At 37.7% G+C, this 26,419-nt stretch overlaps 1 protein-coding gene across 5 annotated transcripts in view; it reads right to left on the reverse strand.

The window, feature by feature from the left end:
* Positions 1-12,157: 12,157 nt before the first annotated feature.
* PRKACB (protein kinase cAMP-activated catalytic subunit beta) overlaps positions 12,158-26,419 on the reverse strand; it is a 68,721-nt gene continuing 54,459 nt past the window's right edge. For all 5 annotated transcript variants that reach the window (XM_040564801.1, XM_040564800.1, XM_040564802.1 and 2 more), the window contains 7 exons: positions 24,336-24,434; positions 23,635-23,717; positions 22,931-23,057; positions 20,679-20,774; positions 19,286-19,408; positions 17,138-17,302; positions 12,158-15,209 (listed from right to left, as the gene is read on the reverse strand). In XM_040564801.1, the coding sequence (XP_040420735.1) occupies positions 15,084-15,209; positions 17,138-17,302; positions 19,286-19,408; positions 20,679-20,774; positions 22,931-23,057; positions 23,635-23,717; positions 24,336-24,434 (819 nt within the window). In that variant the 3' untranslated portion in view covers positions 12,158-15,083. The remainder of the gene's footprint in view (positions 15,210-17,137; positions 17,303-19,285; positions 19,409-20,678; positions 20,775-22,930; positions 23,058-23,634; positions 23,718-24,335; positions 24,435-26,419) is intronic.

Below are 26,419 nucleotides of genomic sequence, written 5' to 3' on the forward strand. Positions count from 1 at the left end.
GTTTTTTCCTGAAAAGCTTTTTTTTTTTTTTTGTTGTCCCCGGCAGTGACAGCAGGACATGCAGACAAATACATCAGATGGCTGGCATGGGAAAGCGCCATGGACACCAAATTCCAGCTCACCCAGAGCAAAACAAAACCCTTTAGATCCTTACTCATCCTATGTAAAAATGTGGCTAAATGTGTTCACTCGGAAAGTTAAAAACAGTGAAGGACTTTTGTGTTTTCAGGCAGAGGGAAGCCAGGAATGCTCCCCTACGTAAACTAGCCCTACACGACGCAGAGTGTACAACACATCTCTCTCTGTCAGCAAGGACCACATGGCTCGGAGATGCCCCAGGCACAGAAGCGGGGGCCTGGCACCCGCTGTGGCAGTGGGGAGGTGGCTGTGGCCTAGTGCCGGAGGGGCAGCAGGCCGGCCTGACCTTACTGCCCGCTGGAGGCCACGGGGGCTGCCGGGAGCTGAAGTCCCACTGCCACTGCAAGGGCAGACAGGCGTGTTGGGCCTGGTCCTGCCACTGGCACCTGCTGTCCAGAGCCTGCGATGTGGCTTCTGGCAGAGCCTCTGGCACCGGAGACATTGCCAAGGAGTCAGGATGTGGGGAGAGCTGCGTCGCTTCTAAGCGATTCCTGTCATAGGTGTGGAAGTGGCAGGGGTTTACACTGGGTACTTACCACCCAAACTAGTTTACAGTTATTTCTAGCCTATTAATAACAGCAGTCTAAAAATAGTCTAGAAATCCCCTTTGCATCATTTCCTTCTGAGCAATGCAGGACTAGGAAGGGACCTTCCAGGCCATGGAGGCTGATCTGCCCCAAGAGCAAGCCCCCATGCAGCCACCTCCACACTCAGCCTTCTCCACTCAGAAGGCCTGGGCCATGATCTCCCCCCCATCAGTGGTTAGGAACTTTTAATTTACTGTCTGGGTGACCAACCCCATTTAGACACCCCGTAACAAGCTTTCCATTTTCTGAGCTCGTTCCCCTTTCCTCCTTTAGTACATTCACCTTGCAGGAGCAGACATTTGGAGTTGCACTCATGGGTGCAGTAGTATCTCAAAAACACCTTCCACTTTCCTGTCTGCTCTGAATACCCCGGGTCCATGCAACACTTAGAACAGTCTTTTATCACATACACATCACACCCATATGGCACTGGTGCTCCTGGTCATCCTGTGAACTGAAAGTACCTCAGGGTCCTTTCCAGTCCCTGGCATCTGCTGTGCACCCAGAAAGAGAAGTCCTCGTTACTGGCCCTGGCTTTGTCTTTCCAACACTTTGTTCCTAGAAAACTCTTTCCTCAGGTAAAGATGGGGTCTTTTCCACTCCAATCTATTCTGACTTGCTTGCATGGAGTTTTGCTACTTACCTTGATGCTCAGCATCAACTGCTGAGTACCCATCCTCCTGCTCTCCCATCACTCCTCGGGCATTTTGTGGAAGCACGAGGAACAGTTCCCAGCAAGGTTCCCCAATCCACCCACCAAGTCCAGCAGCGAAGCTTCTCTCTTCAATTTATGTACCGGCTGGGAAGGTCATCCAAAAGTCTTGCCATGTCTTCCTCATGGCCCCCTTCTGACCTGCCAGGGTTCTCTGCATGGCCAAGCATTTCCATGTTCCTCTGAAGTCCTGTGTAAAGCTTAGACAAAAGGCCAAGATTAGCACTGTTGACAAGCAGGTGTAGGAGGGCAGGCAGAAAACCTGTGGCAAGAATATGCCAGAGCGACTTGTACCAATCCGGCACTCATTCCTAATGTACTTAAGTTGAAGTGCATGTTTAATTACTAGGTCAGAGCACAGGAGCCAGTCAGCCTTGATTTATGATCCATGCAGTTACCTGGGTAGACTCTTGTAAGGTAAAAACCAGGGTCCTTAGATGTGCACAAACTTTTGCAAAAGCTCTGGGTTTCCGGATCAGCACAGGGGTTAGGGAGCCCAGCAGGTACACAATGCCAAATCAGAAACACAGCTCCCTTGCGGCAAGTCTGTGGGGGAGGATGGCAAAGAGCCTCTGTTTTGTGCTGTTGGAGAATCCCTTAAAACCTATTGATTGTATTTTTTGATGATATAGTGGGAATTTCAATGAAAACAAAGCTGAGCAAGAGTGACTAAGAACGTCCTTTTTACAGCTTCTTAAAATAAGAAAAGAGAAATACTTACCATAGGTAGGGGAAGGTTTAATTAGAGCATTTATATGATAAATTACGTACTCTGCTTTTCCTGTTTTACACTGGATTTGCCACTGTAGTAATTTGGAGCATTTTCAGAAATGGACAAGGAGTACCAGCTCTTGGATGCTTTCTAATAAAGGCTTGCACTGCCTTCACCTTGGGGATTTTACAACTGGCTTCTCTTTAGGAAACTGTGCTCCCTCTGCCTGTTCTGTGTGATGCAGCGTTAGTAGAAAGCTCACTCCTTCATTGAGCTACAGCATTTTAACTCCATCAGTACAGTTTATGAACACATTTTGCAAATACCCAGTGTTATTACGCTAGGATCCTTTTTACACAATAAACATTATTCAATCTTTTTCCTAAGCATGTGAATCTCCAGTAAGATGGCTGGTACTGTATCCTCCTCAGATGAAGCTAAAAAAGAAAGGTCACTGCAATGCAAGGCCAGGGGTACCTTTCTGCTTTTTTTTCCCTATGGTGTGCAAGACTGAATTGCTCAAGCAAATCTTCCTGCATGTGAATTATATCCACTTCACTTAGAATTTCCTGCCCTACTTGTTTTGTTGTGCTCCTTCTTATCCTGGTGATTACCCTATATTTAACAAAGCTACTGTCTGGACATAAATACTTGTTAATTAAGCACATACTTTATATCAATAAATCAGTGTATAAAACACAACTCATCCTGCCCATGCTAACAGTAATAACTGCCACATAATTGCATAGCTAGTGATAGTGTAGCAAGCAGCTTTTTAAGAATATTCATACGAAGCACCAATATTGTAAAGCAATCTAGTTTAATAGGAATATTTTATATAAGGATGGCTCAGGTATCTCCATGAAATAAAAGTTAAATCTATGGGAAATCTGAATGGTAGCAGTTTGGTTGTATGAAATGGGGCAAATCAAAAAGCACAACATGCTCGTGCACAGAAGAATGGAAAAAATCAGTTACAGGCAGAAAAATGTCAATAAAACAGTCAGAAATCTCAACTGTATTTTAAACACTACATTAGGAAATCAGTGCTAGTGGTTTTGAATTTATTTTTTTTTCTCCCCACTTTCCTGGGAAGCTTTGTTGTCCCAGGAGCAAGAAAGCCATCTGTCACTGGAAAACCATCAAAAGCCTAATTCTGATGTCTTGCAGTCCCAGTGACCCACTGGGGGATGAGTGGTGACAGGGCAATTTTTATGTCCTTTTGCTGCAGAGGAGGCAGAAACCCAACTGCTGCCAGATGGCTTTCCCCTGCAGTGGTCTCAGTCAGCTCTGTGTATTTCTGTTGGTTCTCCAGACAATATTTACGGGAGTAAAGGCTGTCATCATCTTCATAACAAGTCCTGGCTGTGAAGTCTACTTCAGATACCCAGCCAGTCTCCTGTATGAGCTCTCACTTGCCTGGATGCTGTACCTCAGAACTGGGCCCAGTACAAAAATACTGAAGCCTCTGTACCTACATGTCCATGCAGCTCTCACAGGACACCTATTTAAGAGACAGAAGAGACCCCTGACAACAACCCACCCAGACTGAGGGAACATCCATCACAGATAACTCGTTGACAAGCTGGAAAATGTTTTCTGTAGGATCAGCCCTAAATACCTCCTCCATTTCTAAAAATCCTAACTTCATTATTTTTGCAGCAGGTAAGGCTAACATCTAGGTCCTTCAGTAGCCACCTGACAGCAGCAATCAAAATGTTCCAATGCGGCTGTGCTGAGCCTGCCTCTGTTTTCAACACGGGGCCTTTAAGAGCCTTCTCCATACCTGCCCATTAAGGTTTTTGCTCAATCCTACACAGGCTTTCTGAGGTGTCATTGATTTTCCCTTAAAAGCGCTGTTGTAGCTTTCATATATCACCTTCCCATCAAGAGGTTTTCTTAGAAGCCCTAATCAGTAAGATTCAGGACCAGGTATATGCTTAAAGAAAAGAGCAGAGGCTTAGTCACAAACACAAAAGTCCATCTGAACCCATCCATTACTTTATGGTTTGCTTCTAAAGAAATGCTCTGAGCGTACACAGAACCCTACCTTACACTTGGATAGGAGCAAGCTCCTGAACGGTGTTCACCTTTGCTAACCATAGTCATTCTGGGGAATGACCATATTTCAGAGATATTTGGGATGATTATTCAGTGAACTTTTAGGGTGGTGAAGTTTTTGCACCAGATAAGTAGCAAAGTAGTAGGCAGGCAGAAACAGCCAGAAGCAGGCAGTCCTAGCCTGCTTCAGAAACATCCAGATTTCCAAGATTTGTAAAGCATGCATGTCCTGGTAAGCATTGGCATCATCTTAACGCATTACAGTCCTGATGTAACTGCCAGCACTGACACCAGGTGTGGAAGACCAGAGTACTGCATTTTTTCCATTGATCAGCCAGAGGGGATGCTGCTCCTCAGCCCATTGAATGCACCCAGAGAAGGGTGTTTTCTGCAGTTCTCAGGCACTGCTGCCAGCGGGAGTCTGTGGGTTCTCTACCCACTCTCACCTGGCTCCGTAGGCACTGAACTATGAAGAGACCAAAAGAAACCATGACAACCCTACATTTTGTGTGTAAATAGAATTATCAAAGGATGGATGTACCACTGACTGCAAGAAAGGAAACACAGTTACAGCAGGGTGCTCCAGCTGCACAATAGATGACCCTGTTTCCCCTCCCTACCCTCCTTTGAAATGAAACAAAACCAAAAAAACAAGTCACGTGTGAACACGAGCAGACATGACATTCAAAAGTCATGAGTTACGGTTACAGCAGTGAAGTTGACCTTTTAAATACATACATCTGATGAGCTATAAATTGGTTGATGTGGCTCTGACCAGAGACGCTCTCAAGAACTTGTTTGCTGTAACTTTTGTTTCTCTCCAGCAGCTCTGGTGCTCACATCATTCAGAAAAAGTACTGAACATTTTTTTTTCCCTGTAAGTATTATCGCTATAATTAGTAGTAGAGATAACATAGAGATACATCTAAACTTGATCAGCACCCAACTCTCTAAATATATATATCCTCTCTACTATTAATACTCAAATGAACTAGTTTAGAAGCACTGTTCAATTAATTTCTGTGAAAAGTCTTTGGTTAAAAGCAGAGGACTTCTGAAATTTCAAGTGCTCATAATACTGAAATGGGATTGTGTGCTACTAAAATAGAAAAAAAATCTGGCCCTAATTAAAATAGAATTTATCAGTCAGGGATTTCTAGGAGAATTTTTGTACAACTGGTACAATTACACATAACAGGAAAAAATGCTTTTGTTCAAATTAGTGTCAAAACATTATTTTTTTTTACCGATATAAAAACCAGTAAAAATATGGCAAGTATTATTTATTAATTCATAAGAAATTTAAAGGCAAAAACTTCTAATATGTAAGCAACAAATACTCATGGTAGGTATTGCATATATCATCTCGCTACAGTCCAAAATTCTTATTTGCTACTGCTCTTAAATGAGTATTTTGCAAGTCTCTTGTTCCTCCTACATGCTGCAGCTGGCATTTCTTACACGTCCTGATCCCTGCCTTATCAGTGTGCCATCTACTGGCAAACGAATGCAAATATAGCATTTTGGCATGGAGTAGCGATGTTAAGGTGGATTTGTGACTCATTTTAATTTACAGATTTTCATAGTAATCTGGAACATGAAAGAAAGTTCAAGAAAAGTCAGAGTTGAATTCTGTTAATCAACGAGCAGTCACAGAATTAAGACCAGCTCAATAACTTCAGACATCCTTCTACCAATGTCCTAAAACATAGCTTTGGGTTAAACAAATTCTGAGTAAAAAAGCATTTGTGTCAATATTTCAAATGAAGTTTCCTTGTGTGACTTTACAAATCAGACTAACTGCTTTATGAGACATTCAGGAGTTATTTTACTCCAGCATTCTCTGCAATACATGTCTCAGCTGCAGAGATGTCCTGTCCTGTCCTGAAACTCCCTTCCAGAGTGAATAAGCTATGGGTGGTTTTGGCCATAGGAGGTGAACCTCTGATGCAAGTGTCCTGCTGGAGCCAAGTCCCTGTGTTATGCCCTACACCACTTGCAGGAATGTGCAGAGCAGATGCTTCTATAGAGATCTGTATGATAAATCTAGGACCTCTTAACCTCTAGAAGAAATGCAGTGCCTTGACCAGTCTGAGAGCACGTAGTCAGAAAACCAAATGGACTGGCTTCATTCAAGTGCAGCAAATTACCACACCTTGTGATGCCAGCCATAAATTGATGTTAATTGGTCCAAGGATTTAGCTTATTTTTCTGAAGTAATGTAGCCACCAGGATGTATAGATGCACTTACCAGAATAGGAAGGCAAAGACTGGGCTCCAACAGCTCACATGGTGCTGTAAGTCAGAAATGTCTCACTTGGGATGGCCATTATGAAGGTTTATTTACCAGCAATCTTCACTGTAATTTCGCTGAAGCTGCTCTCCATTGGGCAGTAAGGGCTGAAAGCAACACACAAAATTTTAGGGTCTCTGTATAAGTGACCGGAGAAGTAAAGAGGAGTTGAGCCACAGCCCACTGCTAGGATGAATCTTTTTTGACACATTGTCCAAAGCTGGTTTTCATGTAATCACCAGCTGCATTTGAAACTTCAAGTTTAGCTAATCCTGTGAAAGCTCACTCTTGGGGTGTATTTTGTAACACCACAGATACTGTTTCTCCCTGACCCATGTTTGCCCATATTTAAAGCCAAGGTCCCTGAAGTGCTGCCATTATTTTTCCCAAGCAGTTTCCATGAATCTCCACAGGAGAGCTGTGGGCCGGGACGGTCCAGCTTGCGTTTGGGTAGTTTTTTTTCAGCTTTCCTCAGATAACACGGAGCTGCTGAAAAGGGGCAAGTGCAAAGGGCACAAAATTTTCTGGTAAGGACAGAAACAAATCCTCTAAGGCAGTTACCTGCCTCTTTTAATCCTGAAGCAGACTGAGATCTTGCAGACCTATCTTTGCCATATCTGCTACAGGTAGGCATGTAGGGCACCCATCGTGGGCCTGTGCACCTGCAGGCACATCAACACAGCTGTTTCCAGCTCCCTCTTGGCAGCATGGTTCTCTCAGGCAGTTGAGGAAGTCTGCTGTAGCCCCAGGGCAATGAGAGTTTTGGGAGCCCTGGCACTGAACAAGGCCTCGTCTATGGGTAGGCAGGACACCCCAAAGTTTCTGGGAGCATCTCGACATATTGACCAGTCTTCCTGCTGGAACTGCGTCCAGAGGTGTCTCACCTGTGCTAAGCTGCAGTCTTGTGGAGGTGCAGCAGTCTCTAACACACCAGCCACTTCCTGATTAAAACTACCTGTGATATTACAGTGTTTTCTAGTAAGACATTGAAAGCTGCAACAAACATTTCCACAGATTCATCCTGTTCTCTGAACCACCAAAAAACCCCCACCTTTTTACCTCATGCAAGTTATGTTTATGGCAAGTATACATCAAATATACTGAGGACAGCATCATAGATTTTTGTTTCTTCAGTCATCGGGATAAAAAGCAAAAAAGCAACATGTATTTAATGGGGCCATGACCTAAATTTAAGTGTATCACTGCTACCCTACTGCCGCCCCCTCCCCTTATTTTTGGCTTACTGCTTGGCAGAAGCAAATGGGCCACCAGGGCTATGTTCATTAGCGATCAGTGTGGCCCAATAGATGTGGAATTACAGAACAAAACAGTCCAAACAACTCAACATCCATATAAAAAAAGATTTTAAGGGCTTTATTTTGCATTAGCCTTAGTCTAACCTGACCCAAGACCATCTAATAGCAGCTGAAGCATCTCAGAAGCGCTCCTGAAGCACATCTTGCAGTTTAACTTCACCCAAAAGAAATCTATTTCATAAACTCCAGACCTTGCCACAGTAACTGGGACTGACTGTGCTGTTTACCTCAGAACCACTCTCCTGACGTGAAACAATGTGCTAACACTAACAAATTATATTATTACATTATACGCATATTATATCACGTAGCCCTTGGACTGGTTCTGCTGCCATGATCTTGTTTCTGGTATAACACAGTCTTTTTACTAATGCAACCTGTTCAGCTCCTCTCTTAGTTTTTTCCACCACTAAGCAAGCCTGTCAGACACCTGGCTCCTGACAGACACTTGTAGGAGATGGGGAACAAAGACAACGTATTTCCTGCAGACGCACGGTATAATTTTTATTTTGGGTGGCAGTTGAAAAAGATTGTTTTATAAACTCTGGGCATTTGTGAAATAACTAAAAGTTGATTTCATTGTTACATATTGCACAACTAATTTCTAAGCACTGACAACTTGCTTAACCTCAATTAACACACAGCTAATGGCTAAGTAACACCCGGGATGAGCAAAACAACATAATAAACCTACCTTTAATAGCTTGTGTCCTGACACCTAGATCCCTGCTTTATGCAATACATCAAGTAGAAAGATGAAAGTAAAGATGAAAGAAATTGAAAGTACATCCCAATAAAGCATTAATTTTGTTCAACAGTTACTTAGATAGCTGTGTATAGTCCTTCTCCCAAGCACCATGTGATAAGACAAGAGGACATGGCCATAAATTGTGTTGGGGGAGATTTAAGTTGGATATTAGGAAAAAAATTCCTCACTGAAACGGTTGTAAAGCTCTGGAACAAGCTGCTCAGGGAGGTGGTTGTGTCACCATCCCTGGAGGTCTTCAAAAACCGTATAGATATAGAGCTGAGTGACATGGTTTAATGGTGGACTTGGCAGTGCTAGGTTAAAGATTGGGCTAGATGATCTTAGAGGCCTTTTCCAACCTGAATGGTTCTATGATATATATATTTTTCAAAGTGACAGTATGGATACACAGTAAAAAACAATACACTTCCCGCAGAAGAAGGTTCTTGTGGTACAGCTGTGTAGACCAAAGTGTTGATACACCACTAAAGGTTAGAGCTTTTTTTTTTTTTTTTTTTAAATTATTGTGATGGCAGAAAATTTCAGAAAGTGATTTTAACCCAACTGGAGAGCAGAGAGGAAGAAAAGTAAGGAACAAATTCCCTTGACAATACCTTTCTAAAGAGGGAACTAGAGAGGACTGGCAAGCTGGCAGTAACAGTAGGATTATTGTTTTTTTATAGAAGATTCCTTTCCGCAAAGGTTAATCATCATACTTAGAAAAATATACACATGTAAGACATAAGTATTTTATAAGCCATTTAAAGTATTCACTATTACAAGACATTTCATCCCTTTTCATTATGTATGATCTTACCACAAAGAAAGCAACTGAAAAAGCCTCAAATTTTGGACATGAAGCTTACTTTTTTTTATAAATAAAAAAATTTAAAAAAATCAAAACAAGCACCTCCGGTGCTTTTCATATACATGAAAAGAGAACCCTAAAATCAAGGACTCATAACTAAAAACAGGCTACCCACAAGTAGATTTCACACTTGGCTGAGTATGATTCTGACAAACAGGTAGTACACAGCCTCTGAATCTATCAATATTTTAAGGGATATCACCTAAACATAGCTTTTGAGTAAGCTAAATTGCTTCTCTTTCCCTCTCCCCACCAGTTACCAGAAATCCTGCTGCTTCTCTTTTGTCAAAATAGTCCACTGCAATGACTACGAATGACTTTGACTGAATAAAAGTTACTGGCTTGGCAAAGCTGGACTGCCTTGCCAGAGACAAACCCATAAGCAAAGAGGATGAGAACTAGCACTCAGCCTTGCTTCTGAATCAAGAATTTCATTGTTGAATGAAGTAACCTATTGCAGACACTCAACTCTGAAAATATTGAACACCCTCCTACAGTTTAAATGGTGACTTTCCAATCATCAGGAAATTTACATTAAATATGTAAACTGGAGCGTGAATGGCCTGCTGAGTTACTGCTGAAGCAACAATACTTTTTTACCTCCTGCATCCAGTACTTGGGGTGGGGATATTGGGGGGTGAAGAATCAATCTGTTTTCTCTTTATTGTTCTACTCACCACTATTTTTTTTCCTGGAGTTTTCAAACTGACTGGACAGACTCAAAACGTACCGCGCTAAACGCCAGGCTGCTGAGACCTTGCTCCACTTGGGTAATTGTACCCCTGGCAGCGTCTTTTCCAGTCTTTCCAGCATCTTGGAAGCAAAGGCAAAGCAAGAAGATTCTATAACTTATTTCCCAGAACAGGAAAGCAGCTGCTACTGTGGGAACAGATCACTGACCTCTGCCATCAGACTCCTTGCTAATACAAGCACTTTCCATCCCAAGGAGCTTTTGTGCTGCAGTCATGTCCATGTGCTGAATGAAGTGTTTTGTCTGTGCTGTCCTTAGGAAAGATGTCTCACTCTCAGACAGGCTACTTCTCAACACAAAGAAGACAATTTGCAATTAGATACTGGATTGCTGTCACGTTACCTATAAAAATTTAAATCTTGTAACCTGAGCACTAATTAGGAATGTGCAAGTCCACCACTGGGTCTTTCTCACATGCTTCATTGACCATGAGCTAATGCAAACGAACATAGTAAATATATCGCTTTTAAATACAAAGCAAAGAGCCAAGTAAAAACAGTTTTTGGACATACATTTTTTGCAAAGACGTTTGTATTTGGCCCGCTGAGGGAGGGAACAGGACATCCGGACTGTAAAGCTTCTAAAGGAAGTTTTACTAACTTTGAAATAGTGTCTAGGGAACTCATCCAAATGGTTTCAAGGAAGCCTCAAACTGCTATTATCCTACTTTGTGTAGCAGGGAATTATAAGAATAAACCACATATTCAATATATACAAGTCACTTTCAGGCAGGCATCCCTTTTTGTAGTCTAGAAAAGCAACAACAACAACAAAAGGTAAAAACGTGACTAGACCTCAGATTTAACCAAACTTTTATTCATTCATCATCAACTTCAAAAGCTAGGAAGTGAAGCTATCTTGAGATCATATCTTGCCTTGAGATACCTGTCTTATCCTTCTAAAAAAATTAAACACTTGATATAATTCCTGTGTAAGAAGAATATTTACTTAGACATTTGAACATCCTTGTGGAACCCTTTTAGGCACATACATTTAACCCCTTCTGTCAGATGCCTCAAATAAATTGATTCCTCAAGCTGTCAAAAACATTTTCAAAATGCGTTCAAGATCTGTATCTGTAAAACTATGGTCATAATACAACCTCCACCCCCCCCCCCCCCCAAAACACATCCATATCAGCTATACATATCCCAGTCTAAGAATGAAATCACGTTTTTACCAGTTTCTTATGGAATGGTTCTTTCCAAATTCCTATTTGGGGTAACTCCTCAAGTGCAGCAAATTAGAAGAACAGATTTTAATGACACCTTCAAATCTGCTGCTTGACATGCTGTGTTTGCATGTGAGTTTTAGTAAAAGCAGATGATCTAAGAACTGTAAAAAGATTATCTTTAGAAAAAGTACAAAGGTCTTTAAAATGTAATATTGCATTTAGACTATGAAACCAAGAAAACCACAAAACCACAGTAAGTAGGCGCACAACAGCACAAGCAAAGAGTCGAAGCTCTGCTCACAAAGCAGGAAGAGGAGGAGCTGCATTACAGACAGCAGGTATTGGAGCCTCTCAGAACAACACTTGCAGAAAAAGCCTCAAGACAGACAATGCCAAGACCATTAACAGTCTTTACTTCTATCAATCGTTTCACAGCACAATGAGACAGCACAAATTTGTACAGCGGGATCTGCAGACAATTTAAAAACAAGCAAAATTATTTTAATAAAAAGCATCAAGTCTGAATGTGAAAATATGAAGACAAACAATATTGCAGATAATCATCACCTTGCTTCCTTTTGATTGTCTAAGAAATCCAACTCACTGACTTCTCATAGTGCCTTTAATCTGCACCATGTTCTCCAAACATCCTAGTTAGTGTAAAGCTTACTGGGTCCCAACTAGTATGTGCAGTATGTTTCCTAACCTTTTCATCTTGCTTTCAAACCCTATTTGCAGTGTGTGGTGAGATGCAACAACTCATCATACAACATTTTGATTCACAAAGAAGCAGCATGGGTGTTGTACATAATTTAATTTGCACTTCTGTATATAAATGTTTACTATATTGCACACTATTGCAGCACTTAAAAACATCTAATTATTTGCAAAAATTAGTAAAATACTTTAAAGGATTTAAAAATAAGGGTTTTAATGCAACTGACAAGATAATAAAAAAGCAATTTACTTAATGAGATACAATCCTTTATGTTGGAAATGAAAGTTACATACAACTAGAATACAATTAAAATATACCATATAGTTCAACACTTAATTCCTCAAATGTGTAAAATTAACAAGCTTCTACTGTCATAGATATACAATTTTTCCATATTGTGAAAAGGATTTTTCAAATTAAATACAGGTAACATAATATTCTGTAGTTATATTTTATGACTGTGTTTAAATGAGAGGGTTGTATAATACTCACATTGTCAAATGTACGCACTAATGCCTTGGAAATTGCACACTTCCCCTCCTTTTCCAAAATAGAATCTCATTTCCATACTGAAGTCTATTATGCCATATTGGAAAAGCATTTTACTTTCTAACAGGATTTTCATAAAATTAAAAAATAGCATAATATCATGGCATTAAGATGACTTTTCCACATATGCCCACGTAGAATTTAATCTGGATATCAGACAGACATGTCAGAACCAATTTCCTAGACTTTTGTCTTATTGTACACGCAAGATGAATGATTACAGTATTTTACAAAACAGAAAAATCTCCAAATCTTATTAGAATTATGCAATGATTAAAAATTAAAATCATAACAGAATCAAATTGTGATCTCCAACATTTATTAAAATCTTTTAAAGTTCATAAACGACAACAAAGTTACTGTAGAATTTATCGCATACAGCTAGCATACAGCAGCATGTCCTTGGTCTAAATGAAATACAAAAGTTTTTTTTTTTTAACATTTTCATACAAAGGATTTCTTTAAATTTATTAATGTGACGATATATCTTTGTTACATAAAATTTGCTACAGCGAAGTATCTTATACTTTCCTTGCACATATGTAAATATGGGTGGACAAAGACTGCATTCAGTGTCAGCCTCCTAATGACGTTGTGCAAAAATGCTCAACAACCTAAACATACAGAATGTTTGATGGTACGTTTCATACTCTTTTGTAAAATGTCTACAAAGGCTTTTCTTAAAGGAGTTTCATACAGTTTAAAAGGAAGGAGTGTCAGTGGTTTATTTGCACTGACATTCAAACAAATACAATGGCTATGTATCAATATAGCTCAGTTTTATTAAAAACAATTCATCTGTGTACGCATGTAAATTTATCATAAAATATGAGTTTGGTTTAAACTGTTTAGATGTGCTGTTTTAAGACAGGTCATTGAGATAGCCAGAATCAAGTGTACAAATAAAACTACTATGAATAAGTTTAAAAGCAACCCTCAAAAAAGTGCTGAGCCACTGATTATTAACATTGAAATAAATGTGTAAAAGTGCCCAAAGCTAGCACATGGTAGCAATATCTTTTAAGTCAGTTGGTGAGAGTATACAAAACATAATTAAGCCCAAATACTTATACCTGTGTGACCATACATTCTGTTTGATTGAAAGAAAGTAGGTTAGAAATGAAGACACAACGCAACTAAAATAAACCCAGCTGTTGCAGTTTTTAAACTTTGTCTCTTTTCTTTGCGAATGAAGTCCTGTAATTAAAAATAAAATGATTGTAGCAGTACTCCATCCTCAGTTTACTAATATAGTATACCAGAATAAAAACTTGGCAATAACCTCTTATTCTTAACAGCTAACAAAAATTAACCGTGTTCATCCAGCAATGCATCTAGAACATTATTTTGCATTTGCTAAACCATTTGCTTTTCATAAGCCAATGGCAGAGCACGTTTTCCTTTTTGCGTTGTTTTATTTTTTTTATTTTCTAAATGGATGCCTTTTTTAAAAAAAATTCAAAAAAGGCATGAAACAAAGGATACTTTGGGAGCCCAAACATTGGCTTAAAAAAAAAAATAAAAATCAAAATGAGTCTACAATACTGACCAAAACTTCCTTTAAGAGTTTAGGGTTAAAGTTCTTAAAAAAGCCATTTCATACCGGCCAACTGAAATGCTGGTAAGTTGACTTGGTTAAACATGGTCCAAAATCCAGACCAGGTGGAATTACTCCCTCTCTTGAGACTGTAAGCTTTCCATGGTACAGTCTGGTTATGGCAATTTACCTACTGCCTAGGTGGGAAATAAAAAGGAAGGAGGCAGTGACGAAAACTGCAGGGATGTAGAAAACCAAGGCACGGGGTCTAGCTACTGTCCCCTACTTAAGCCATCCAATTGATTCTACTTAATTTTGGTCAGTCTCCAGGAAGAAATGTTTTTAAGTTAATTTAGCAGACATTTATATGGCGATAAATACTACCTTCAAAAATGCTAAAAATGTTGGCTAGGTTTAGTCTGAGCTACTAAAAAAATTATTATAAATTGTAGCATCAGACACTAGACAGACAAGAATTATTGGCTGGCACAGACTAGAAGCAACATTTATCTTTCACTTCAGTCTAAATCACACTAGCCGCAACACCTTCCATTTCACTCACACAAATAATACATTATTCAAAATTAAATGGAGCATTCTTGGGTAAAAAACTACTTCATTTTAAAGGGGGAAAATGAACAATACACAGAAACAAAGAACGACAGAAACCAAAGTTAAGTAGGAAAGTGGTCTATTATTCTGTGTTACTGCACAAACAGTGCTTGCTTAATTGTGCCTAGTTAGAAGGGTTGGTGCAAACTGCACACATGGAAGATGGCAATAAAGACCTCAGTCAGCTTTGTGGAATGAAGTAACTAGGTAACTGTTTTGACATATGATGGTCTCAGCTCCACCTCATCTATTAAGAGTGCAAAGATCCCAATGTGAGCCCTGATGTCATCTTGTCCTCTTACTCCTACTAAAAATCAGCAAATTCTTTTGCACATTTTTCTGTTAGAGACGCACGAATATCTTCTTCTTCATAGTCATCAAAGTTGCTTGTATCTCCGGGGCCTCTGCACTTTGGTATGAATGGAGCTTCTACCTGTATTTGTGAAGAAAAAAAAAGCACACAAAATGTAATCACCAAAATACCTTTCGATTTAGCACTGTGATAACAGGCATAACAATATTCCCATTACTTCTCAAATCCTGCCATGAAAGCAGATAATACAGTGAACCAGCTTAAAGTTAAGGCACAAAAATAAAATCAACCTAAGAATGTGCAGACCTAAATGTATGAATATAAGTTAAAAAGCCCTAATATCTCATTGACAAATGTGAATCAAATGTTAATTTCGCTTCAGAACAAAGTTTAGTTCGCTCCCTCCTACTTCCAATCATATGTAACTTAATCCTCTTCTCTCACTGGAAGGTAAAAATCCTCCTGGTAAAGACAGCACATCCTGTCAAATCCATGGATATGCTCAGGCTTGAGAAAGTAGTTTTCTACAGAAGTACACTAGTAATGCCAACTTCTGCTTTAATATTATGGGGCCTGGGCATCTCAAAACAGCATACCCGGGAACGAAATCTATTGCATTTAAAACTGTCTTGTAAACAGGCATTAAGACAGCAGAGAGCAGAAAATTATAATTCTGCAACGGGGAATCTTTTCTTAAAACATCTATACTTAATACAAAGAACATAAGATGGGTTAATTGTGCCCTCTCTTCTAGTAATTAATACATTAGTGAATACTATAACAACTACACTGTCAGTTTGTGTAGCCAAACAACCAGTTTCTTTTTATAAACTATTGTTAGTATTTAGGTTTGGCCTTTAGAATGCTTCTGTTAGAGCAGCAAGTTCATGCCTGTATAGTCAAGACTGTTAGCATTTCAGTGATGGTAACCAGTTCCTTGAAGTGTTTGTATTGCTCAACTCTAACCTTTTTACCAATATCTGAACACAAAATGATCTCTCCACATGATTCTTCTGGGACAGCACTAATGAAGTTATTTTAGTCTTTTCTGTTGTTTATTGGAAAAAAAAAAGAATTCAGAAGTTGCCCTTAAGAGAGTAAATAATTTCTTAGGAATCTGTTTTTAGTAACTCACTAATCTTCAGATATTCGCCTTCGACTCTGCCAAGGGGAGAGGGAGCTTTGGAACTACTGGGAGACAGCCAGGCTGCGTTGTGGTCATCCCCATCCCTTTCCCCAGCTTCCTCTCCCAGCTCTGCTTCACTCATCCAAGCAGGAGCTAATGCGCTCCCTCTCTGATTTGGCAATGGCTCCTCCTGCTCTGAAAACATTCCCAATTCTCTGTTTAACTTTCATTGTTTTGCAGGTCTGTAGTTCATAGTGCAGACTGAGCACGGACTTTTTAAAAGCTGCATTACGATTCATGTTGGTGAGTCAGGTCTAGAGAACCATTCTAAAAATGCCAGAAAACAGCATTTAGCAGGGTTCTTACCATTGCCGCAGCTTATGAAACTGAAGTCAATTACAATGCAGCATCAGAATAAAAGGATTCCTCAGTAGACACGCTCTACATCTGATCCTGACCCAATCACAGATAAAGCAAGGAGGAGGGAGGATGCCACTTCAGCAGAAAAAGCGGTACTCCAGGCTTTGGCTAATTTCTCCACACTGAAGCACAGTCTGACTGCTAAGAACTACTTGGAAAGGAAAACAGATTCCTCTCTGCTGTGGAGGAGTATTTATAGATGCCATTATAGCAGGGGTTAAATAAAAAGGCAGGAGATGGCTCACTCTGAGATATTCCAGAAATAGCCTAGTGCACAACACAAGAGAACATGCACATACAGAGGTCCAGGATAAAATGCCAAAAAGAAAATCATAATTCAATCAATATATACTCTTCAGCGTCTTTAATATTAAACTGCTTTCACCTTTTCTCAGTTTAATTAAAATTCACAGATTTAGTAAGGCAAAAATAAACAAGACAAATAGAAATTTGACTTCAACCTCTTATAGATTCATAATAGTTTGATCAGGAAGCGTCTTACCTTTCTCTGATAAATGGCAATCCAATCTGTAGTTGCAAACCACTTGTGGTTCTTTATGTCATTTACACCATTCTTGAGATTTCCATATCGTTTGGTCAAATCTACCTGGAGTAAATTTCTTAGAAGATCCTTCAGGTCTGAACTGAAGTGTGATGGGAACCTTACCTAAAATATACATCCACAACATTAATATACAAATTTGATTCTTCACTTCTGTGAGGTAAAACATTGTTCACACAAAAGGAAACACTGGTCCCATTTTCTAGTCTTTTTCTTAACACAAAGTAGGAATACATGGAAAGAGATTACTGTTGTTGCACATGTATATCTGTTTCACAGAGCTTTTATCCATAGCATTGCTTTGTCCATTTATCATTTTTTGAAGTGAAAGTTTCTAGGTTTGATTGAATTGGGGAAAATATTAGTTTAATATAATAATGATATAAAAGCTAAATTTAAATTTTACTAACTGATACCACACCAACACAATCAGTTTTCAAGGTATTCTCACACCTTGTGTACATATCATACACAACACATATATAAATTTAAAAATATATATACACGTGCACACGCAGAGGAGGTATAGTATAGAATGGTGTATATATACAGCATATAAATATGTAGATACGCTCTGAAATAATTGAACTTCCTATTTGAAAATTCAATCTGGAACTTTATGCTATACTGTAAACTGTTTCTGATAACTAACTAAACCAGCATCAAAAAATTTAGATAAATAATACAGCACTACTTGAAGATAGCACGCAAATGAGTCACTTGCCAATACAATTCATTCTAAACTGGCTACAACATATTTGAAGATGAATCACAGGATGTAATTACATAGGGTTTTACTAGCAAAAGATCTGCTGACACCATTTGACATGCGAGAGAGGAGAAAGGGGAAAAAGAACAGACAAATCTGTTTTTGTCATAACCACAGTTTCAGCATTTGACACTTTTATGTTCAGCCAATCAGTTACGATGTAAATATGGAACACAAAATTATTTAGCATAAAAACATGCTGTGAAACCAAGAGGTCTGATAATCAAGGATACTGCTTCTGTTTACATATCAATATGGCTTTACTGTAATACATGAAAAATTAACAGGTTTTAATGAATTTATTACCTAGACACCTGAGAAGTAGGGAAGTAAAAACTCCAGTTTCTAAGTAGAGAACTAAGTGCATGACATTAAATGATTAACTTAAGATTATAAAGGAAAAATACTGCAAGCTGAGAACTCAATGCTAGAGTTTCCAGAGTTCATGTCCAGTGCCGTTTCCACAACCATTCATCCATAGACTCAACAAGACATTAACAAAAAGACCAACAGTAAAAACAAAAGCAAAATAGATGAAAATGGTGGTTTTTTTTTTTTTTTTTTTTTTTTTAAGAATAGAAGATAAATTTATCTTTAAAGATATATCTTACTAAATTCTCATATGTTCAGGTGGAACAGCATATCTTGATGTAGGAACAAGGAAGAGAACCACCATAACAAATGAAGTGAGCACAAAGAAACAAAGAGATAACACTGGCTGGCAGGAGAAACAACAGAATCATCACCTTATCACAATTCCTGACACACTAAGAGATATTCATGAAGAATATGAGGGAAAAATTAGAAACAATTTTTAAAAATGTATATAACAATCAAAGTTGAACATTAGACATATTTTGATCTACAAGACTTTGTTGCTGCACAAGTTAAGAAACCTACTATGAATTATGGAAACTCTTTAGAGCTTCTCAAAAGCTACCAGGATATTTCTGTAAAGAAAACAGCTTGGCAAATTAAACATACAGGTAAGTAGCTGTTAATAGTTATTGGATCATTTTCATCCAAGCATAAAAGAATATTAAATTTACAGACATTGTGGTATTATAGCTTGCATTTTAAATTTGAAAGCAGGGAACTGTACAGGTTCTAAACATGGATTTTTAAAGCTTTGATTTTATTATTACTGTAACAATGTCTGTACTTAAGAAATATTCATTACTAACTCTTACCATATTCTTTCCAAATTGCTTAAAGTCTAGTAGCCAGTGAATTCTGCATCAACTCCACATAAAATCATGTTCTGCGAACACAGTGAGAAACAAACCATGCTTGCAAAAACATACAGAGTTTTCACTTACCTTGCCAGACACAATCTTTTCATAAATTTGAATTGGCTGATCTGCAAAGAATGGGGGATATCCAGCTGCCATTTCATAGATTAACACTCCTAATGCCCACCAATCCACTGCCTTGTTGTAACCCTGGGTAAAACAAGAAATACCATTATAGTACCATTTGTAACATAGTTTAAGATTTTCTGTACATGTAGCTATGAAATATGAAGAAAGCAAATACGTTTTTGTTTAATACAGAACTTACACCCTAATTCAAAACAAACTGAAGGTCTCATGTTCCAACAGCAATAGAGTTGATGAAAGTGAAACATTTTGCACACATTGCTGTGCTGAGTCTCAGTTATGTCTTTACACTGATGTGACAAGACTCGTTAAGTGACAAATGGGGACAATTTTTTACTTTTTATTTAGTAATTTTTAAAATCAAAATAATCTTGGTACAGAATGACTGAAGCTTTTTTCAAAGCTTAGGAGGGATACTTCATTAAGTATAACAGTACTTCCTATTTTATACACCGTCATCTCTTGACTCAATTAACCACATATCAGAACATTCATTTTCATGTTTAGTAAACTAGCTGCCTACTACATGAGCTTAAAAGTTTAATAAGCTGTTATAGACATTTATGATCTGATCTTTAAAGCCTGAACACATGATCATTACTAATTCCTACTTAATATTAAAAAAATACAGAAAACCCCACCAACCCAACCAATTTTATGCGTGTTCTCTGAGATCTTTTACAAAGCTCAAGGGTGAGACTCATTTTTTTCCTGAAAAATCAACTACAGAGAATTCATAGTAGAAACATTGCAATTTCCTGTGCTGCTTTAGCTATAAGGCCAAAAAAGCTGCAAATAACCAACATTTTCTCCTAAAACAAAAGAAGTTTCTGTTTACTTTTAAAGACCTGCAAAGGGTACTTAGTTAAAACATACAATAAATGCATAATTTAACATGATTATGAATATCATAAGCATTTCCATGAACTATAAGGATTTTTCCTTATACAGCTTTATTATAAATGACATTTCTTCTATGTTCAAACACAATGCAAGTATTAGACTGCATGTACTTTTTGTGCAAAACCAGTGTTTTTTCATGCTTGATTTCATGTATAGTATTTTAAACATGAAACACTGCAAATATTTTTGAAATGACCACTGATTCATCCAATACACAGTTCTTGTTACCTCTGGAGATCCTCTTATAGTCTGTTAACACTTGCAGTACAACATTAGCATTTTGTGTACTTCTCTAGGAGTTGACTTGTCAAGATTTGATTTTTGAGCTACCAGCAATTATTCACCCCTCAAAGACTAATAATTAGGTGACACCTTTTAACTACATAAAATGCATGGCTGGCAATTATTATTCATAGAACTGAAGAAGTACCTTGCTGAGAATTATTTCAGGTGCCAGATATTCTGGAGTCCCGCATAACGTCCAAGTTCTTCCTTTTACTCTTTTTGCAAAGCCAAAGTCCGTGACCTGGTAGCAGAATTTAAAATTAAGTACTTCTGGAAAGCAATTTTATATATAGGAATAGTATGTGGCATGAGACGCAAATTATCACAGTCAGATACATCTTACATAGCAACTTCTCCTGATGCTTTTAGTTCAGATAAAATCTGTTTCTCATGATAAAATAACTAATACAAAATAGACATTCCCTCCCCTGAAAAAGCTTCCATTTAGAATTTCAAACATCAGTGGGAACTACAACTTGCTAATCTTCTATATGTACTGTGACTGTATTAATCATTTTTCTTATACTTTTCGTATCAGACTGTTTATACTGCCAAAAGTTTAAAGAATGTGAATAGGAACAAGATATTTATCTTTTCCTTTAGTTTAAAGTTTAAAGTTTAGTTTAGTTCCTTTAGACAAACAAATGAATCACAAAAAGGGTCAAGATATCAGTGAGTTTTGCAAAGTCAGAAGTTTTTAATTTCATAAGTGTTATAGAGGCATATAAGGAGTATAAAGGTTATATGGAAGAACAGTGTGGGAATAAGACAACATAAGAGGTCCTCCAGTAGCTTTTGTTTCTATTATCTTTGAAAGCATCACCAGTGCCTAGCTTATTTATCTGAGGAGTTTGAGGGGAAATATAGCAGTAACTGTAGTTGCAAATGACAAGTTCTTGGCCATTATGGATTCTTCATTCCACTTGTCATGTTTCCTGCAGTAAGTTCTCAGCAGTTTTCTTGCTTTTTCATCATTCTCTCTGAGTTTTTTCCAGGACCATATTGTGGAATACATATGGAAACCAGCAGGTTACACGTGAAATTCTGGGATCAGTTTCAACTTATCAAGTCTACGCTTGCTTGACAATCCATTTCTTTTGTTTCTTCCTTCTTGGTATCATTTTCAAATCATTCACTGGGAAAACATACTGTATCATAATGATAATCCCTTGCTAATTATGCAATAGCCAGTGCCAATGTTGCTGATACACTAAGGTCACATAGACAGTTAAACAAGCTAAACGCCAAACAATCAAGGCAGCTTTTGCTTTTATTTATTTTTTTTAGAAACAACAGCAATCACACCTGCAGCTGAATGGAGACGGCAACATGCTGACTAGACAGACCTGTTTCTGTCAGCAAAGAATCGTTTCTCTGTTTGTGAATGTGTGTCAGTCTATGTAAGAAAAATACATTGCAGGCATGGGACAAACAGAAATGGTTTTAAAATTCAAAAATAAAATGAAGAGTTTCCAAACAAAATTTAATTGGAGCTGCAGCATGAACATATGAACACAAAACTCCCTTCCTGGTCAGACGCAGAAACTAAGGTACCTCACACAGGAAGACTGACTGCTAGACCTATTACCATTTGCTGTTTGCCAACCACCATAAAAACGTATTGTTGCATACAAAGAGTTGCCAGTTTTAGTAGTATAAACAAGACAAGATACGAATCCTTTCCACTTCTCTCAATAAACATTTTTATTATGTAAACTCCTGTTAGATTTTGCCATGCCTAAAGGTGACACAATGAGGAAAGAAGAGCTTCCATAGTATAAGGACTGCAAGGCGAAGTGGCTGTTGCTATATACCACCTTCCCATTTGTCTTTTTGATCACAAACAGAATAACTAAAAGGAAGACGACAAGGTGACGAGAAGCTATTGTAAAACCAAAGAAGTCATTTGCAGCACTGCAATTCTGATCTGATCTGCTGAGAAGGTTAGGACTCTCCAAGAGTGGGATTCATCTACCTGGAATTAAGTCCTATACTGTAGATGTTGACATCTAATCTGGTCATCCTCAACTACTTACATAGACAATACAGAGAACAAGACATTTTAGGACACCTTTCTTCCTGTTCTAGGACAGACGTAATATAGGTCAGATGAACAGAGCCATATAATCACCTCCTCCTCACCACAGTCCCCAAGGGAAATCTCGACAACTTGTTCAAGTGCAGACAGTAAAATTGTGCATACTTCATAGTCAGAAAAAAAGTTCAATCCATTGATTTTAACTGTTATTAAGCAGTAGAGCATTTTAATGCCCCCTGAGTATATACTAACATGCCAACCATCTTTAGACCATTTATTCTAAACGCATTTGCTAGAATTAACTAACCCTGCACTATGAAAAAACAGTCCACACCCTAAATATATGAAGAATATCATACCTGGATGTATCCTTGCTGATCAATTAAAAGATTTTCAGGCTTTAGATCTCTGTAGATGAGGTCTAATGAATGGAGGTACTCAAATGTTAGCACTATCTGAGCTGCATAAAACCGTGCATGTGGTTCACTGTGAAGAGTTAAAAGAATATTAAGCAATCCAGTGCTATGAAACAAACACGTTATTGAAAAGAGCAGATAATTCAAGCATCTCTTAACTGGTTCTTTTACTGTGTAAACCTCCCCCCCCCCCCAAAAAAAAAAAAAAAAAAGACAAACAAAAAAACCAAAACCACCACAAAAACAAACCAAACCAAAACAGCAAACATTTTAGAATTGATACATTCATTCCCTAAATTTAATTTCTTAAGTTTTGCATTTAAAATACACATGCAAAACCACACAACACAGAACTCAGAAAAACTTAGACTTTAAATTTCAACTTTTAGAAACTATGATTAATTTCATTGACAATGTGCATATCAGTTCCAAAATTCTATTGTGCCTAGATTCTAAGTGCCTGCATTAACTAACTGAAAAATAATTATAAATTGTTCATTGCCTATTTTAGCCTACTATCAGAGGAGAAAATTAATGCACTTACCCCTTCAGAATTTTTTCATTTATAGTAACAAATTTAATGAAACCCTTTTCTCAAATTAGCAGCATAAGCCTTTCTAAAGGAATAATTTCACTAAGACTCTTACCTAAACCTTCCAATTCTTCTTAGATGTGAGAACATTTCACCACCAGGAACATACTCCATTACCATGTATAAATTAGAATTGTCCTAAGGAAGCAAGTAAACACACACAAATATTTACCAGGCATGCTACAGTGTCTACAATTTCCAGGTCCAGTATATTTTATTAAAGAATGAAAACCTGTAGCCATCCAATGATCTTAATAAATCAAAAGTAACACAAATAGAAATTCTTGAAAAAATGCATAATCAGTGAGTTCCTGACACAGAATGGTACAGAAGTGACATGAAAGAGCAGAAGATAAGATGCCTACTACAAGACAAGAACTTGCACCCTTAGGAGTTCAGAATTGACAGCCTAGAGTATTCTTGTCTCCCATAGACCCACCACAAACCTCAAAACCATAGAGATTAAGAGATCATGTTTGTTCATTTTAAATGGTGTTACTAAAAAAATATATATATATTTACAGGACACATATCACTATTATTTAGGAAAATATTCAATTTCTTTACAGACCAGCTAGGACATACTGTCTTAGAGTTAGAAGCTAATCTCAAAATTCTTTGCTCCATCATCAAGATTGTCATTGCCTCAGGTATCAAACTCATACAAAAAAATATGAAGAACAATTACAACTTTTCCTAAATTTTGATCATGTACTTCCCTGAAACTCTAACAACTACTTTCAAAATAATGATTACCTTAAAAGAATACTCCAGTTTTACAAGGAAAGGAAAGTTCACCGCTTGTAATATCCTCTTTTCATTCAGTGTGTGTTCTATTTGCTTCAGTTTGACAACCTAGTAAAGAAAAAATAATCTTCAGTCCAATTATGACATTTCATAATTGTTAATTTTTTTTAGTGTAGCACAGCTACTTGATAGCAAGCTCATAAATTTACAGATAGCCAAAAACCCTAGTTTTACTGTTACTGCAGTTATTACTAGGTACAGTAACAGTAATAAGAATGGATTAAAAAAATCTAACCATTCTAAAGAGTAATACTCATGCAATACGGTTTGCAGATAACTGGAGAAATAGTGTTTCTTACTACAAGCTTAGTACAGGAATCAGTAAAGAAAAAACATCTCTCTAGGTTTTCTTAATAATTGCTTGCTATTGTAACAGAGATACTTCTGCAGCAAGATAACAGTTCAATAAATTCCATTAATTCTGGCTTAGCTAAGAAAGGCAGGAATACATGTCAGATATTAAATATGAATTTTGTTATGTGTGAACAGGAGTAACCTAATTTATTTTATAGGCTTCATACATTACTAAGGAGAAGACTAAGGAAAATACACATTCAAAGTTTGTGTTCTTATAAAGTTACTTCTGACAGACCAGACCTTTCAGTGGATTTTGCTTTTCTGCTTTATACCAAACTGCTCAGTGAAAGAATTAAAAAAAAAATGCTATCTTCTTGGAATACATTAAAATGTTAATATACTGACAAGGCAGTGAGCAGCACATTTCTGATCACTACTCTTTCTCAGGAATTAACAATTTGTTTCCTGGTGTTAAACCCCAACATTGTATAATTAATTCTTTCCATTTTACTTAATCCCTATTGCCCAATTTATCTGTATCTTATTTTGAGAATGGCACGATTCCCAAGTTACTTTTTTTTTTTACATAGGAAACATGAAGAAAATGTACAAGACTGATCAAAACAAGGAATCTAACTGCTATAAAAAACAGAAAAGCATGATACGCCAACTCTGACTGAAACTGAGTTTAAATTTAACCATCCTTTAGATGCAAAAGGCAATACCTACCAATAATAAAAAAAAACTTTTTGAAAGGAATTTTATACAAAAGAAATTGCAAATTGAAAACAGATTTAATATTTGCAATCACAGATCTTTGTGGACCAAATCCAAATTTTGCACTGAGGCACAGGAACAAACTACAGCAGCAAAAAAAAAAAACACACCCCAACAACAAAACAACGAATCAGCTCATTTGTGGGAAGTGTTCCCTTCGTCCCTAAAAAGCTATGGTATTGGAATTACTTTGGTCCTCAAAAATAGCAAGCTATAGTTTGGTATTGTGAAGCGTTCAGCTTCTAGACAAGATTTTACCACCCTTCCTGCAACTTCTGCTTCTTAGATTGTGAAGGGTGATGGCAACAATATCACAGGCTGAAACTGCTGTTTAACACTTCATACTATCAAACTGGAGCTTAAGATAACAGAACTTTGCTCACATTTAAACTCCAGCTAAGGGCATGTCCTACGAGAGCTTCCTGTAGATCAAATGATATCCACCAACGGAAGATTCTCCCATAACTTGTTTGCATCTGAGCTTTTGTTAACAAAATTTTATTTCCAAAAGTAGTTGTGTAATGAAACGAAGCAAGCAATGTTGCTTTGCTAAATCAAGGCAGGCAAATAAAGGAATAACAACCCTACACACAAAAAAATGGCTAGATCCGTGTACACTAACTTTTATTTTTTGTTTCCTGTCTATAGGAACCAGACATAAGATTGGATAAAAAAAAGGGACATTGAATTGGCCCATCCATTATGCAATAAGGTTTAATATCTTCCTTTAAGTTGCTTCCTTTATGATGAAGAACTAGTGAATTCTCCAGAGAATGTACTTACTGAAATTAGTAGACATTTTTGAAAGGAAATATAACTGCGCATTTGATATAGAAACGATTGACAGGAAGCCAACACCAAAGAATAGCTCTCACAATTAAATAGACAAAGTAAACTCTTTCCTCAAATGACAGAGTTCCTAGCGATTTTCCTTGTTTATAAAACAGCAGCTGGACTTT

This window comes from Cygnus olor, chromosome 8 (genome assembly GCF_009769625.2).
Source record: "Cygnus olor isolate bCygOlo1 chromosome 8, bCygOlo1.pri.v2, whole genome shotgun sequence".
Taxonomy (NCBI): domain Eukaryota; kingdom Metazoa; phylum Chordata; class Aves; order Anseriformes; family Anatidae; genus Cygnus; species Cygnus olor.